The 16,804-nt window shown below is 39.5% G+C and overlaps 1 protein-coding gene across 4 annotated transcripts in view; it reads right to left on the bottom strand.

Annotated features, from left to right (window-relative positions):
• Positions 1-32: 32 nt before the first annotated feature.
• LOC112050138 (protein Skeletor, isoforms B/C) overlaps positions 33-16,804 on the bottom strand; it is a 67,999-nt gene continuing 51,227 nt past the window's right edge. Inside the window, exons 7-15 of one of the 4 annotated variants that reach the window (XM_024088310.2) lie at positions 12,591-12,690; positions 11,847-12,031; positions 6,726-6,920; positions 6,069-6,194; positions 5,371-5,530; positions 4,485-4,678; positions 3,659-3,886; positions 2,610-2,741; positions 2,352-2,514 (exon numbers count right to left, since the gene is read on the bottom strand). In XM_024088310.2, coding sequence (XP_023944078.2) covers positions 2,512-2,514; positions 2,610-2,741; positions 3,659-3,886; positions 4,485-4,678; positions 5,371-5,530; positions 6,069-6,194; positions 6,726-6,920; positions 11,847-12,031; positions 12,591-12,690 — 1,323 coding nt within the window. In that variant the 3' untranslated portion in view covers positions 2,352-2,511. Of the gene's footprint in view, positions 2,515-2,609; positions 2,742-3,658; positions 3,887-4,484; positions 4,679-5,370; positions 5,531-6,068; positions 6,195-6,725; positions 6,921-11,846; positions 12,032-12,590; positions 12,691-16,804 lie in introns of those variants that run through there. The other 3 variants (XM_024088309.2, XM_052889137.1, XM_052889138.1) reach the window with 3 other exon arrangements.

Genomic DNA, 16,804 nt, shown 5'->3' with positions numbered 1-16,804 from the left:
TCAGTAGGAAAATTAAAAAAAAAACAATGATAAAAATATAACCTAAATTTTATTATTACAAATAAAAAATATTTACAAAATCTTAAATCTAACAGAGTATTGAATTGCATTATGCGTGTAAAGTGGTAACAGTGAGGTTTGAGTCGAAGGCAATAGCGGGCAGCCGGCGAACACTTTCACTCCCCCAGCAAATACTTACGATACTATTATAATCAACCAAATGCATTCAATGGCAAGGCACAATAATTTAAACCAATAAATAAATTAATAAATAATCTTAGTGGGTTTTTTTAGAAGAATTGTAGCAATAGTGGTACAATTATTAAATACTTTGACATATGACTGAAAGATTTAGGAGCAGAAGATGGATTCTCAAAGTCTATTTGATTAATTGAATCATTTTCTTTTTTACTTATAACCGTTGTTTCTTCGTGAACATTGTCTCGTTCAAATTGTGCTGCTTTAGTATCTCTTTTGCGACGTCTGCTGTCTTCTTCTTCTAAGTCGTCTTCTTCGTACTCATCGTCATCATCTTCTTCATTATTAGATGATTTATCTACCTTTTCCTCGTGTGTCTCACTAGCTTCTGGTTTCAGATCGTCTAGTGGAGGCAAGTCTGATTTACTTAATAACTGAACGAGTTTTAAGTGCGTCGTTCTTGGATCTTTGTATACGGGAGCAGGAACGCTAGGCGTATCTTTCTTTATATGTTCGGCAATCACTGGTGGAATTTCTCCTTTAAAAGGCCCGAACTGTGGTGTTTTCAGAAGTAGCTCTGTATTCGCTGGGAGTTTGGAAGAAAATATTTTAGGAGCTGTTTTGACTTCTGGTACACTGGTCAATGAAGTAGCTGATACAGTTTTTCCATCATAAGTTGTAAATGTTTGTTCCATTGCAATTTTTTGTGATTGTTCTTTCGGAGTCTTTGGAATAGGTGGTAAATACTGGGGACTTACTTTGTCTGACTCCATCATCATGTCACCCGGGACATCGCGGTTCATATTCTTTTTACCAAATAGCGCATTTAGTTCAGTTTCTGTTTTTATGTATACTGGATGCGGTCGATCTTCCTTAGCGTGATTACTCGGAAATACTTCTTTAGTTTTATCATTACTAGATACTAAATGGTCTTCAGGGGAAGGTATAAACATCGGCTCGAATGTTTCAGTTATTTTATCACTGGGATAAGCATGGTTAGAATTAATATATTGAGGAGCTTCTTCGTAATCCTCTTCTACATCTGTGTCTTCTCTTCTGTTTACATTATGGCCTTCATATTCTGCTATTTTATCTTCACCTGCCATTAAAGGTTCTCGTATAATTGGTTTAAAACCACTTTCTATCACAATGGAATCTGGTTTGAAACCAGTATTAACAGCAGGTGTGAATGTAGAAGAATCAGTAGACTGACCAATAAAGTCAGATGATTTCAAATCAGTTTGTGCATTAATGTAAACATTTTCATTTAATTTGAAGCGAGGTGTTGAAGAAGGAATATAAACGTCAGGCTTTAGAGTAGAAGATACTCTTACAGAATGAGTTGCATGTTGTTGTTGCTGTTGCTGTTGCTGTTGTTGTCTGTTTGGTAAAATTTGCATATGCTGATCTAACGGTAATGGATGATCCATAGGTTTTCCCAAAATAATTTGCCCTGGCTTGTTAAAATATACTGGAGGTGCACTTTGTTGTGGTACTGCATCGTTGGCACCTGGTAAAGTTATTTGACTTTTGACTACTTGATTAGCTATTATATCAGTGTGACCCAAACTCAAAGTTTGACTTTGAAGTGGTACACCTATATTATGACTTGGTTTACCCATGATAATAGTCTGTGCAGGAGGGCTAGGTAGTTTTTGTGTATGTTTAGGAGGGCCTCGATTCATTATATTTTTCGGTGGATGAAGAGGTGGCATAGCTTTCATTGGAGGAATGTTCTGTTGTGGTCTGTTCATATTCGGCGGAAGACGGTTATTATTATTTGGGTACTTGTTGGGCTTTTTTGACATACCATAAGGTCCGTGCGGATTTGGCATTGGTAATGGATAAGGATTATTTCCTTTCTGATGCATAGGATAAGGTCTACGTATCTTTATTTCAGGTGGCGAGGGTCTGCGGAATGGTGGTCGCATGTTTCCCATGGGCTTACTAGGTGTATTAGGACGTAGAACATTTTGTAATGTCTGAGGTTTCTGGTTAGGAGGCAACAAGAAACTCTCTGGTAGTTTGCCTAAATCGACAACATATTCATCCCCTTCTCTGATCGGTTGTTCTGGCACAAATAGCTCCTTTACATCTTCATGCACTTGGTATTGGGATAACTTCGGAGGAATGGTTGTATTTCTCTTCATTTCATCTTTCATTTGTTCTTCTAAGCTTTCCACTGCCTCGATGACTTCTTTGATTTGTACTTTGGTTATTGGCAATTCATACTCTTGTCCGCTGCTGGGGTAGTTGATGTTTCTTGGTGGTTCCGGATATATTTCCCCCGAGAGGCTGCTGACGCCATTATTGCTACTGAAATCGTTATAATGTTGTTTCGTATTGATTATTTTCTCGACTTTTTGGCGTTGATTTAAAAAGTTCAAGTCTGGTTTCACGCGGTTTTGTACCTGAATGGATTCTTGGCCAACAAGGTCTGAGGGAAGAGCCACCGACTCGACGAGTCTACTTTCTTCCGCATCGGTGGCATCACACTCATCTACCACGTTAATTTTCCAACCGAGATGACGATGAGTGAAACACTAGAATAGAAAATTAATATAAAAATGATGTTCTAAAATGAAATAAATGAATCATCTATCACCGATGAAAGTAATAGAAACAGTTAACCTCATGCGATAGAAGACTTGAAAGGCTGAAACATAAAAGATAGTAAGGATTATATACAACAGACACACAAAAAATATACAAATGATAATGAATATTTGCAAAGATGAGATATTCTACTAGATAAATTGGAAATTTAAAGCGTTGTACCGAAAATGAACACAATAACAAACGGTACTTAGTTTCAAAAGTACTTGTAAACTAAGCTTGAAATAAATGAATTTTGACTTTGACTTCAAATGTAATATTGGACTGAATGAGTATAAATAATGATTTTTAGAGGACAGTGTACAGAATGTTTATCGGCAGTCTGCAATCAAGTGTAACTGTTATTATATTATTATAGTTAGAAATAGTTTAACTAAGTTATAGAAACTACTGCATTTTGAAGAATTATTGTGAAATATAGTGGTAATATAACGTATAAAATGTTTACAGTTATGACTTAACGAGTAGTTTAAGAACTTGCCATGCTAAAAGAGCTTTTCTAAAGAATTTTTGTGAACAGTAAGATAAAAGATGAAGATCGTGAATATATAATAGAATTACAGCGTCATGGAAGTTGAAATTTAGTTTTTACATAAACTTAAACATGCGGGCGGTAACTAAGTGAGTTTTAGACATTTCTCTATTTCTGTATTACAAATTATGTTCATAATGACTATATTAATCATTCTCATGGTGGTCACTAAGCTTTGCTTTGCTCCCTACTTCAGGTGGACGATTATAGTCACTTTACGAGTATTATTAAAAAAATTACAAATCTGCTTGCGTTATTAATCATACAATTTTCAACTTCCTTGACGTTTGTAAGAAATTCAAGAAACCTTACCTGATAGTAAACAGTGTCAGGGGTGTTCTTATCAGGGATCCAAGTGACGACTCCCGGGTTGCCCTCCTCGCAGATGAGGGTCAAAGACCTCTGGTAGGCCCCAAAACTGGGGTACTCGTCGGCTTCGGGACCGTTCTGGTCGGGGGTCCAGTTGCAGAGGCGACCCACTCCAGTAGGCACCAGCTCTCCAGTGCGTGTGCGACGTACGCCAGCGTAGATTTCTATGCCCTGTGAATATGTGAATAATCAGTATCAGTATTTACACAGCAGTGCCTAGGAGATATGGAGTTTAGAGCCTCTATGCTACTCCAATTACTCCCGGCCCACCCGCTATATACGCGTATGGTAATAGAATAATTATATTTTATTTTGTTATTTTGCAAACTTCAGTATTGGACCATAAAGCAACAGGATTAGCAGCTATCGCTGTCATTAAGTTGCTCAGCCGCACTAATCATGTTTCATACGAGTATCGATCATCTACAATTGCGAACGCTTCAAAAATTAAAAACTTAACGCTATAGCGTCGATAACGAATACGCAAGAACAGAATCAATAAGGATCAAGTCTAGAGCAGCTGATTGGCTATTTGTCGCAGCAGGTGACTGTACTTTAGTTAATACTGATCGCCGAGGTATACAGGCACATGAGGCTTAACACTTAGGTACATCCCAGGTCACAGGTGGACGGAGGGTAGCACTTGTAAGACCATATATTTGCATTCTACTTACCATTTGGTGAACAGTCTGCATGTTTGTCAATTTTTACTATATATAAAAGAAGTATCCAACATATAAAAAAGTTTACACTTTAAATATCTACTGACCTGTTTCTCAGCATCAGATTTGTGGAAGTACCCCCCGACGGGGTCGTTGGTGATGTAGAAGGGGTGGTAGCGCGCGGGGGTGTCGGGGTCGGTGCCCCCCTCCACCACGAACGTGTACTTCTTGCCCCGGACCACCGTCACCTCCGGGATCAGCAGCCCGTTGATGTACCACGAGATGCCCCAGCCGACGTGACCTGGACAAGCAGACTTCACTGACTTCTGCTTGGTTTATGCAGCACAGTGCTAGCTAGTAACTTTCTCAAGGTTGCGTCACACATGACAAAGTGGTGTGTTGATGCTTTTCATCATTATTAGTCATTTTTAACGGCAGGGCCAGGCCTCCCTCCTTATAGAAACTTAGACCCTCCAATGTAGGTGGGCGGGAGGGTGATAATATTAAATTCACAAACAACCAGTATCAGGTAAATTGATGATAATAACCAGAGCCGAGTGCTTAGCGTGCTGTCCGAGGCACGGAGGTGTAACAACACCAACCCAGTCTAAAAATCCGGTATTTCTTACCCCGACCCATTAACAGTCGATGGACGTCCACTACTGGGCCTCTTGCAAGGACTTCCAAATACCACGATTTCGAGCCACCAGATCCAGCTCTTCCTTCAACCTGCTGGATGTCTGCGTTCAGAGAGAGAGGTCTGAGAGGTCCAACGAGAAACGCTGCGCTTTTTGGTACGGGCTTGCCATTCCAACACCTTTAGACCACAACGTTTATTGGCTCTCCAAACTAGAAGCCCTGCCCATTGACTCTTTAGTTTCGCGACTCGCTAAGCTATGTCAAAGACTTTGGTTCTTCTTCTCATTTCTGATTCGATTGCGTAACGTGACGTGAAACATCCAGACATCCATACAAAATCATTAAGAGCGTCACCAGTAATGGCAGAGTATCCTTGCTTCCCGCCGGTGGGCCCCATCTGCGCGTACAGCACGCCGTCCGGAGGCTCGTAGCACTGGATGCCGGGGATGTCCCAGGGCTTCACCTTGGCTGTCGGCTTCGGCGTCGGCACCGGGTTTGGCCTGATTATCGCTGACTGAAACATTATAATATTGAAATTAATTATTGTTTTATTAAAACAATATTTGGCTTTTAGATATGACTAATACTGCCGCTCCTCCGCAACTTGTCAGTAACCCTAGTGGGTACGACATTAGTCCAGCGGACGGATTAGACACAATGTCGATGTTTTGTGCTTTGCCGTACATCCATTGGGGCCTCAGTTTTATAGCTGGAAGTTTCTCAGTCCATGCTGTACCGCACTTGTAGATTTGAGTATACACAATAAACAGCTATGGACTTTGGATCATAATAGCTTTAGAAAATAATAAACTTTGATAGTCACAAAAGTTGCAGACGTGACAGTGTATTAGTATTAGATGCCAGAGAATAAGTTTAGTCAGATCCATTTCATAAGTTAAAAACTCCGATTGTAAGGAAATTATATACAGAAGTAGGTAAAAGGTAAAACACCCTCGCACTTTTGAGAGGCGCGGGACAAACAGATCGTTAAAAATTTTATATAAGATTGCACTAGTATTTTTTTTTAAATTGATTTTTTTTTCAATCCTTACACTCTCGTGGGCTGGTCTGGCGGCGGCGGGCTGCGGCGGGTGCGCGGCGGGCGCCTGCTCCTCTTCACCCTCGGGCATGGGGCAGTTCCACAGCGGGGGCCTGCCGAACTCTATGAACTTGTCGCCCTGCCACATTTAGAGTCAGTTACAAACTACATTTTATAAATATTTTGAATCAAATCAAATCAAAAATCATTTATTTCAAGTAGGCTCAGTTTACAAGCACTTTTGACACGTCAGTTGACTATTTGTAAAGATTCTACCGCCGGTTCGGAAGGCAGGTTCTGCTGAGAAGATACCGGCAAGAAACTCAACAGTTGCGTTTGTTTTATCTAATTGATTTTTTAAGGAAAAAACGTGACATTTTTTTTTCAATATTTGAACTATAAACAAAAACGCACAAATAACAAAGGTATTTGTAATTTTGTTTGAATGCCCACACAAATCTAACGATAAACGACGTCATTAATTCGTGCCATTTTGTATGGAGCGTTTTTCAGAGGTTCGTGGCAGTGCAAATCTGACTCTTTAAATTCCTATAGCTCCGAAAGTAATGATATCTTGCTACTTTTAGAAAATTGCTGTAGGTATTTTTTAAATTGTCTATAAATTAGTCATAGACAATTTAAAAAACTGTCATGATCCCTAGTACGGTACCTTGGTAAAATACTGATGGTAGGACACTTGGGTCTTGGAGTTCAGAGGTCCGATGGCCCAGATGACGGGCTGCGAGGCGTTGGTGAGCACGGCCAGGTCCAGGCGGTCGGAGCCCCTCAGCGGGCGCTGGAACGTCACGATGGAGTAGCCGTTCACCAGCGCGGCGTTCAGCATGCGCACGGAGTTGCTGCCGGGCTGGAGTCACAAACGTGTTGGGGTACAGTTCTTTACTTGACTTGTGGATAGCTTGGCAACTTCGTTGGTAACATTCCTGATGGTCCGCGCGGGCCAGGGGACGTGTAGCGTTCCCCGCACGCGCGATTTCACCCCCAGTCACCCGCATATCATGGGAGTGTCATCAACGAACTTGCCAGACTATAAGTGAATGCGTTACGAAAAGTGTAATCGGCCGAGGCTAACGAACATTGAGACTTGAGAGGGAACTTCTATCGTATGGTTTATAAAACACTTGTTTTTTAAATCAGTTTCCTTGAATTTGTTGAATTTTGAGGACGTCCGGTGGTTTCGCATTAATTCAACATACCTCGATCGGCATACAAACTATTCGTGAGGTACACCAGTGAAGCCTGAGGTATAAAATGCGCGCAAATGAGTGACTTCGTTTTGCCCGGTTACAGAAGCAAAAAAAGTATATACAAGTAGTTCCAGAGATTATTGAATCTAAACAAACAAATTATTCCGCTTTATAATACTTACGAATTTTTATTATACTGATATTAATATAGTATAATCAAATAGCACATCCATTCGTCGAGCAATATCCGTCATACCAAATGACTCCAATTTCGAGCATTAAATATTTGAGCGCTCGCTCCGCAATGTCGTTAAGTTGACTCAGTTCTATTCGATTCGTCATAAACTTTGCATACCACCGCCTCTTTATGCAAACATATACTCTAAGAGCTGGCGACTGAAACAACCTTATATTTCAGCGAAAGAAAACACAATGAGTCCAGAGTCGCGCTATGACTTTGGACTCGATCCCAGTAAATAACGGGACAATTTGCGTATACTCTAAGTATAAGATAGATTCACCGCTTGATACCCATATCGTGGGGGTGTATTTCAAACAGCCAGTCCACCATATTGGAGAGGCCGCAATATTGGATTTGTTATGACGTTTATTTGCTAGTCATGTATTGTTATCAGAATTCAGAGCGTGTGCAAAATTTCATCCTAATCGAAGACCGAGAAGTAAGTCAAATTAAGATTCCAACATTTTCTTACGTACATAGTTAGTTACAAGTGTGGTGTTAATTAGTGATTAAAATTACAAGAGCTCAAAAACCCAACTCGCTCTGGATGATTTTGTCACGCATTGCTTTTGTTTTTCTTTGGTTATAGGATCTTAAAAAGGTTTTATTTGCTAACAATATATTAAATACTGTTAGTTTATAATGTGTTTTATTTAAATAAAAATTATTGTTGATAACGCCTTAACCACTACATCGATTTTCATAGTTCTTTCAGCAGCGGAAATCTTTATTATGAGCGAGTAACACAAGCTCCATTTTATACCTTTATTCCCAAGAGAATGAAAACTACGCGAGTGTATTACAATAAAACACTTTGATCTATGAGCTCAACAGCTCTACAAATAACAGTAATACAAGGTACAAATTATTTTCTTACAACAATATTTTGGTAAGTTGAATGTTTATTACATTGTCGTCCTTACTGTCTACGTCATAAGAGTTATATTTGATCGAGTACATATTTAGGTACACAATATATTATGTGAATCTGTGGGACAGTGTGTAAGATTTGAGATTAGCGTCGCGGGGGGTAGCATGCAAACTTATTTTCGGCATTATTTTAAAATGAGGGTATTTTTTAAGGCTAAGAAATGGAAAGTCTGTTTTTTGGGCATTTTAGTTAACAGGAATTCAGACTAATACGTTCTATTCATACCATTAGGTAAGATACGGCGGCGATGATCACTTAACATAGCGTGTTAAGTTACTATCATATCAATAAAAAAGGAACGTGCTAACAATCGGTCACAGTATGTCTTAGTTTAGATAACGTTGGTAGGCTGTGGTGGTATGTTCGTATGTATAGCATTAAGCTATATATGATCATGTAGCATTAGAGCTATGGCCATTTCGGAGTATCTCTGCGTGGTCGAATCAGGAATGAAGATCCGCCGAAGAACCAAAGTCACCGACATAGCTCAACGAGTCGCGAAGCTGAAGCGGCAATGGGCGGGGCACATAGTTCGAAGAACCGACGGACGTTGGAGTCCCGAGGTGCTGGAATGGCGACCTCGCCCTAGAAACCGCAGTGTTGGTCAACTCCCCACCAAGTGGACTGATGACATCAAGCGAGTTGCAGAGATTCGCTGGATGTGGCAGCTAAGGATCGAGATGATTGGAAATCCCTACAGAGGGCCTATGTCCTGCAGTGGACGTCCATCGGCTGATATAATGATGATTATGTGGTCATTTTGTTATGCCACGCATCAAAGGGTATATGTCCATAAAGCATATTGGAGATATTTTGATGTGGGACATAATATTGAAAATGCTTTTTCTTTCTTTCTTTCAGAATGGTTGGTTAAGATTCTTTTTGACTAGCGTTTGAAACCCTCGTAGTTTTTGTATTTAGCGAATTAAAATAACTTGAAAATTAACGAAGATATTTCAGCGTTTATGGTGATACTCATTAAATAATATTTCATTGTGTTACTTTAAAGATATTTTTTTTCGCAATTCTAACGGACCTTTGTACGCGTTCTTAAGAAAAATGGTCTTGACAATTAGAAAAGCGGACAACAAAGTGATGTTCTAAGGGTTCCCTATGTTCTTTAGAAATACATAACCCAAAAGAGACGCCTTAGAAGTAAATATAATATGCAATATTATTAGACGAAGTCCTGATATCCATCAGGGCTACGAAATAAGATTAACGTATGACACAATATCAGATTATTCGCGACCTCGTCCGCCTCACTGGAGACACGTATATACAGTTTCGTGACCCGCTGTCATGGCGTATTGGATACTCGTTTGATGGAACTACTGTCTCATTAAATATCTGAGTAGAGTTTGGCTAATGAAAGTAGAGACAAAAATCACCCGCCAAATTTAAAAAAAATATTTAAACAATTAAAAAAACATGCGATTCCATAATTTGTTTAAATTATTTTTTTGTTTGTGAATAAATTACTACTTATACTATAAGAATTAAACTCAGTTAATCCAATATTTGCACTATAATTTTGACAATTTACTCCGATATTTTTAAATTTGGCGGGCGGTTTCAGTGTCTACTCTCGTTAGCCAAACTCTGGTCAATCTGGCCAAATTATTGTAAAACAGATTTTTGACGGCCTCCGTGGCGCAGTGGTATGCGCGGCGGATGTACAAAACGGAAGTCCTGGGTTCGATCCCCGGATGGGCCGATTGAGGTTTTCTTAATTGGTCCAGGTCTGGCTGGTGGGAGGCTTCGGCCGTGGTTAGTTACCACCCTACTGACAAAGACGTACCGCCAAGCGATTTAGCTTAATTGAAATGTGTTTTTGTAGAATAATAAATAAATAAAATAATAAAAAAACCGAAAGGAGTGTGGATTTTCATCCTCCTCCTAACAAGTTAGCCCGCTTCCATCTTAGATTGCATCATCACTTATTATCCGATGAGATTGTAGTCAAGGGCTAACTTGTAAAAAAAAAAGATAAAGTTACAAGCAGAGTAACAGACTTACTCGTTACTTAATGAAAGCATACATTTTTTAAAGTTTTATTAATTAATTTTGAATATAATAACATTTCTCAGTAAACATTGTTTACAAATGTTAATTGTAATAATTTTAAAACAAAATAAATTATGGTTCAAGACATGAGGAAAATTCCACTATTTTTGACTCTAATGTTGCGTTTGGAAAATATATGTTATATAAGACTAGCGTAAAAAAGATATTAAAAATCACTTACTTATACCTACATTAAAATTGGGACCAACTGTACCAATTTTCTGCCTCGTATCCGAGAAGTCAAAATATACACAAACATAAACATTTACCTACACAAAGATTTCTCCTCTTAGATCTTCGACGGAGCTAATGTTTGAAATCCACCCCCAATTACCCTCTCTGTACGCCAAAAGTTAGCGATGCATCGACGAGCGGACCTTTTATGACAGCCCTCACTTTGTCTTTGACGTCAAACAAGGCGAAGAATCACTTACCGAGGCTCTGAGGCACAAAGACAAATTTTCCGTTCTTAACTGTGGGATGTCAAGATTTTGATACTTGTATGCTTCTTGAATAATTACGGTGATGTATGGATTAAAAGCTTGAAACTGACCAGACTTACCTCATTTTATGGAGGCTGAAAGAATGTCCACCTTTGCTCCTACCACAGGTAAGTACGGTAGCCAATTATGGAGTTTAGGTTGTGGTGGCTTTGGAAGGTAGCAGCTACTAAATTTATAAACTTTTTCGTAGCAGGTTTCATAAGATCCCGATAAAAAGCGTACTTTTCATAATATTGGCCTCAGCATGCTATTCGAAATCAATTTTCCAAATCACCAGTCACGTAGCTTCGCAACGAGCATTATAATAACACAGCCATAGAACAAACTTTAAGGCTCTCTAGCGCAGGATTGTTACGAAGCTAAGGACCTGACGACTGGAGACATCCTCATGCTTTTCCGTATCAAAGAAATACATTTCATTCTTGGACAGTTGCGAATCTGGACCCTTGAACATTCCAAAGCCACAAAGGTCAAAACTCCATAATTGACTACCATACCATGGTAGTAAGAGCCGAGATAGCCCAGAGGATATGACCTCTGCCTTAGATTCGGAGGGCGTAATTTTGAATTCGGTCCGATGCATGCAGCTCCAACTTTTCAGTTATATGTATTTTAACAAATTAAATATCACGTGTCTCAAACGGTGAAGGAAAAACATCGTCTAGAAACCTTCATACCTGAGAATTTTCTAAATTGTCTACATGTGTGAAGTCTGCCAATCTGCATTAGGTCAGCCTGGTGAACTATTAGCCTTACCTTTCTTATTCTGAAAAGAGATTTGCGCACAACAGAGAGCTATGGGTTGTTAGTGATGGTGAATCCCTGGCTGTGTTGCTGCTCTTACCACGATGACATCGTCGGGACAGGAGCCGTGGGCGCCCGCGCACTGACCCTTGGCCTCCAGGAAGTAGTCCTCCGCGTAGCCCTTGAGCGAGTCCTTGTCCAGCCACGCGACCGCCACGTCTCCGCCCACCATCTGCGACTTCGTGGGGTGCCCCGATATGCCGAATGACATGTACTCGCCGTCCTCTGCAACACCAGATATTAACATGCAATGCTTATATACACAGACCACTACAAGTGACGATAGTAAATGTAGATTGGGTCAAAATGACTTTGGACATATTGTTTCGTGCCTCTTATAATTTGAACACCTTCTATAGATTTTCAAGGGGCGCTTGTGTTTCCTGCCTTTTTAGGAATGATGGAATATAGACATCTTCTAGACAAGCAAGTACTCGTAACTTGGCTCATTACTGCTTTCTGCCAATAATTAAAAGAGTGTATTCAGGTGTCCTCGCTCTCCAGCTAGATGGTCCGACGACATCAAGAAGGTAGTGGGAAGTGGCTGGATGAGCAGAGGAAGCCGAAGAATCGTGTGTGGTAACGCGCTCTCGGAAAGGCCTATGTCCAGCTGTGGACGGATACAGGCTGATGGTGACGATGATGATAACTTAGAAGTTCTTTATTCCCTCTCTTACACCTGGCCCTGTAGTGGACCCACCAATTAGGCTAAAAATAACTAATCTTAGATTAATTTGTAAAGTATTCGAGCGAGGCCCCCACAGGCGCCAGCTGGTATGCTCACCCAGCTTGGCCACCAGCTGCAGCACGATGCTGTCGCCCGCCACGGCCCAGCGCACCTCGAACGCGAGCTCATCCAGCAGCACCTCGCAGTTCAGCTTCGACTGTAACACGACAACAAACATTCAAACATTTGTCTGGGTACAGCTGAATTACTACTAAACGTAATTATATTTGTCTATTTAGTTAGTTATCTTGGACCTTACCACAGAATACATAACAATTCGAGTCTATATCGCAGAAGAATGTGGAACTAACTAACTCTGCTTTTTAACCGACTTCCAAAAAGGAGGAGATTGTTCGACTGTATGTATTTGTCTGTTCACATAAAGACGAATTCCCATATGGTTTTCATAGGAAGATTAAGCGAAGTCTCGAGGAATATTTCAATAAGCTGTACAATTTGCATTTCTATTGTTTACGAACTGAAAAGAGGTAAACTTTATTTCCATATCCAAGTTAACATCATAAGATTAGATCCGACCACGCTTCCCGCTCAGTATGTTACATATCAGTAAACGCCCGAACCCGCCACTCCGAACCGGCGTGGGTGGGTGGGCAGCAACTTGCAACATTTATTCACACTGTTCGGATTCTATACAACTTAGCAATTTACAGACTGTGTGTCATAGTGTAAGAGCTATTAAACGAATTGTTGTCGTTATTGAAAATCTTTGTACAAATGCAGTTAACCGTTTGAATACAGATAATTTATTAAAGTTTCTCTATTCAACTGTAGCAATTTTATTTTTTTAATTTGCTATTTGAAGAAGACTCTACGTGTACGAATAACTATAGCTTGGTCTGAAATTCTGAATATGCCACAATTGAGTATAGAATTAAAATTAATACTTTTTAATAGTTGTTGAAAACTATTTATTCCACGCCAATTTATCTAGTGTTAGCTTTGAAAAGGTAACAAACAGGCTTTGGCAATTGCAGTAGGTATACCATTAATAGATTTTAAAAGAATCTTTATGAAATGTTTTAAATAATTCAGTAATTACGGCGTAAAGGCCTAACAAATAAACGAACGATCGACATTTCGCATCTTTAAGTATACATTTTACAGATAAATAACACAGTATGTCTCTCGTCGCTGGGAGAGTATGAGCGAGGAAAAACATCGGTTTTCAATTGTTTTTGTCGCAGTGAAGTTGTTACATTAAGTTTGCAAGCGCTCAGTAATATTTGATGCCGACACGCGTCGCGAGCTGACAGAGCGAGTGACAGCTGTACTCCAAGAGCTGGTGAACGAGTTGATTGATTACAAGCATCATCACATCAATCAATCAATCAATGATCAATGTATCTATTTATTTACAGATACATGTGTAGTTATATACAGGTGGTAATTATTGTTATGCAAATGGTATGTATCTTGCGTATTTGGCATGCAAATTACTTATTATGTAATTTGAATAATAATTTAGATAGATACCATTAAAAATTTACATCTTCCCGATTTTATTAGTGATACTTCATGATCGTATCAGCCGATGGTCTATTGGGCCTTTGTAGAGGCTACCACACTCTACAGACTAAATCTGTCCACCACGCTGGCCCAATGCGGATTGTCAAACTTCCAACACGCAGAGAATTGAGAAAATTCTGTGGTATGCAGGTTTCCTCACGATGATTTTCTTCACCGTTTGAAACACGTGATATTTTAATTTTTTAAAATACGTCTTTAACAGTATGTAATTCGTTCGTCGTCGTGAGCGCGGGTAAACATCGATTGTAAGTTGTTTTTGTCGCGACGAAGTTGTTGTGTCAGTTAGCGGACCCGCCGGCACCGAGTGACGGCTCGCACGTACCTACTCCAAGAGCTGGTGAACGATTACATTGTTTTGTATTAGTATATATTATTTCCTAAATTTAAAATTCTATATTGGTTTATTTCCAGGATGTGGCCATTAATTTGCATTTCTTTTATTCGTATATAATTTTTTTCAGTTACATAGACTATAGTTTATTTGTATTTTTTTTACTACGAATATTTTAAACTCATCATATTTTTTGAATATTAATTAGGTACCATATTTTTATTAATATAGGACCAATATTCTTGGTCCCCTCCCAACTAGTTGAAAAATACAGTCAGAAGTACTGAGAAGTTACGACAATAGTCCAGCGAGCGTACAGTTGAGCTATTAAGGCTCTTAAACGACATAACGGGCAGAGTCGGGGTACTAACCAGTTTTGAACAAATAACTGAAAACATTTTTATGCTAATAATCAAAACAAATTGCAAATTAATTGAAAAATTCGAAACTTCCTCTAAATTATATAAAAAAAAACATAACAAACAGTTTCCGCTTCGTAAGTGTCAATTGAAAACAGACTCTATATTTTCCACACGAAGCTCGATTTTCCTTTGGCTCGTATTGAATAAAGATGATAAAACACTCGACATGTTTTTCTTACCGCATTAGCCGCAAAAAATTAGTGTAATCGAGGTTTTATCAAATTTTTCTTAGCAAACTGAGGAATTCACTTAGTTACAAAAGGAAAACTGTCTTTCCTTTATATCACCCGGGTGTCTTTTAATCAATCAAAATCAAAAATCATTTATTTCAAGCAGGCTGAGTTTACAAGCAATTTTGACACGTCAGTTGACTATTTGTAACGATTCTACCACCGATTTAGAAGGCATGTTCTGCTGAGAAGAAACCGGCAAGAAACTCGACAGTTGCTCTTTTCTAAAAAGTCATACAGTATTATAATTTACAATTTATGACAACATACAATTTCTTTTAGCATTACTACCTGTGTATCCTGATCCAATGATGCCTCCAAGCATCTTTATCATTGAGGAACTCATTAATGGTGTAGTAACCTTTTATCATCAACCCTCTCCGTTTCTGTTGTCGTCGAGTCGAGTCTGGTCTCTAATGTCGTTCAACTATTTTCTCCTACGACGGGGTTTTTTTATAATAACCGGGAATCGCCTTCTTTCAGGAAAGGGGGGAATTAGACAGACAATTGCTATCTATACTTCTATAGTAATATTATAAACCTGAAGAATTTGTCTGTTTGCTTGAATGCGATAATCTCAGGAACTAGTAGTTCGAGTTGAAAAATTCTATCAGTTTTAGATAGCCCGTTTATCGAGGAAGGCTATAGGCTATATATTATCCCTGTATTCTTACGGGAACGGGAACCACGCAGGTGAAAACGCGAGGCGTCAGCTAGTAGTAAAATATAATCATTAGAATCAGAGCCAGGCCTCCCTTTGCCTACACCCATCAATGCGGGACTCTATCATCATCAGAAATGTGAATGTTGAACGTGCAGCTTATCATTCTCCCAGCACTGGGTAGTAATGCCAATGGCAAATTAAAGGTAATTCCAAACTCCACACTACAAAGTTTTATCAAAAAAACACAGTAATTCATCGAACCCAGGAGCTCTCGATCCGAACACAGACCAACCACTGCGGCATAGAGGCAGTATTCAATAACAATGAGTCAGTGAACATGAACCGATCGCGATGTCTGAATGTTCGTAGCGGCTGTAAGCTGCAGATAGCTATTATCTGTCACCTCAAACTCTGCGTTGACGATGTACTAAAATATGAATACGATACACACAATCTAATTCGGTTGAGCAGTATTCAGGAAATTTCGCGATATTTTTTCGTCCGAAATTCTTCAGTGCCTGAAGACAAAAGTCTTCGAAAAGTGCGTGTTGAAAGTGATGACCTATGGTTCTGAGACTTGGTCGCTAACTACGGGCCTCAAAAAAAACTTTTTCACAAAGCGGACGATGAAACGAATTATGCTCCGAGTATCTCTGCATGATCGAATCAGAAATATGGAGATCTGCAGAAGAACCAAAGTCACCGACATAGCTCAACGAGTGGCGAAGCTGAAGTGGCAACGGGTGGGGCACAAGAGTCAATGGACGTTGGGGTCCCAAGGTGCTGGAATGTCAACCCCCACCAGGTAGACTGACGACATCAAGCGAGTCGCAGGAATTCGCTGTATATAGACGGCTCAAGATCATGACATTTGGAAGACCCTATAAAAGGAGTACCCCGTGTCTTGGAGTGGACGTTCATCGGTTGATATAATGATACTGATGATGATGAGAACACACAATGTTCGTAAAAAGTTCCTCATTGTTTCAGTATAGCCTATGTGGTTTCAAAGCATGTGTAGAAACAGATAACAGACGTTTTAAGGCAGTCGTCAAAGGAGAACACAATTCTCTCAA

This window comes from Bicyclus anynana, chromosome 24, assembly GCF_947172395.1.
Source record: "Bicyclus anynana chromosome 24, ilBicAnyn1.1, whole genome shotgun sequence".
Taxonomy (NCBI): Eukaryota; Metazoa; Arthropoda; class Insecta; order Lepidoptera; family Nymphalidae; genus Bicyclus; species Bicyclus anynana.
The sequence above is the reverse complement of the archived record's forward strand: the minus strand, read 5'-3'. Positions and strand labels throughout refer to the sequence as shown.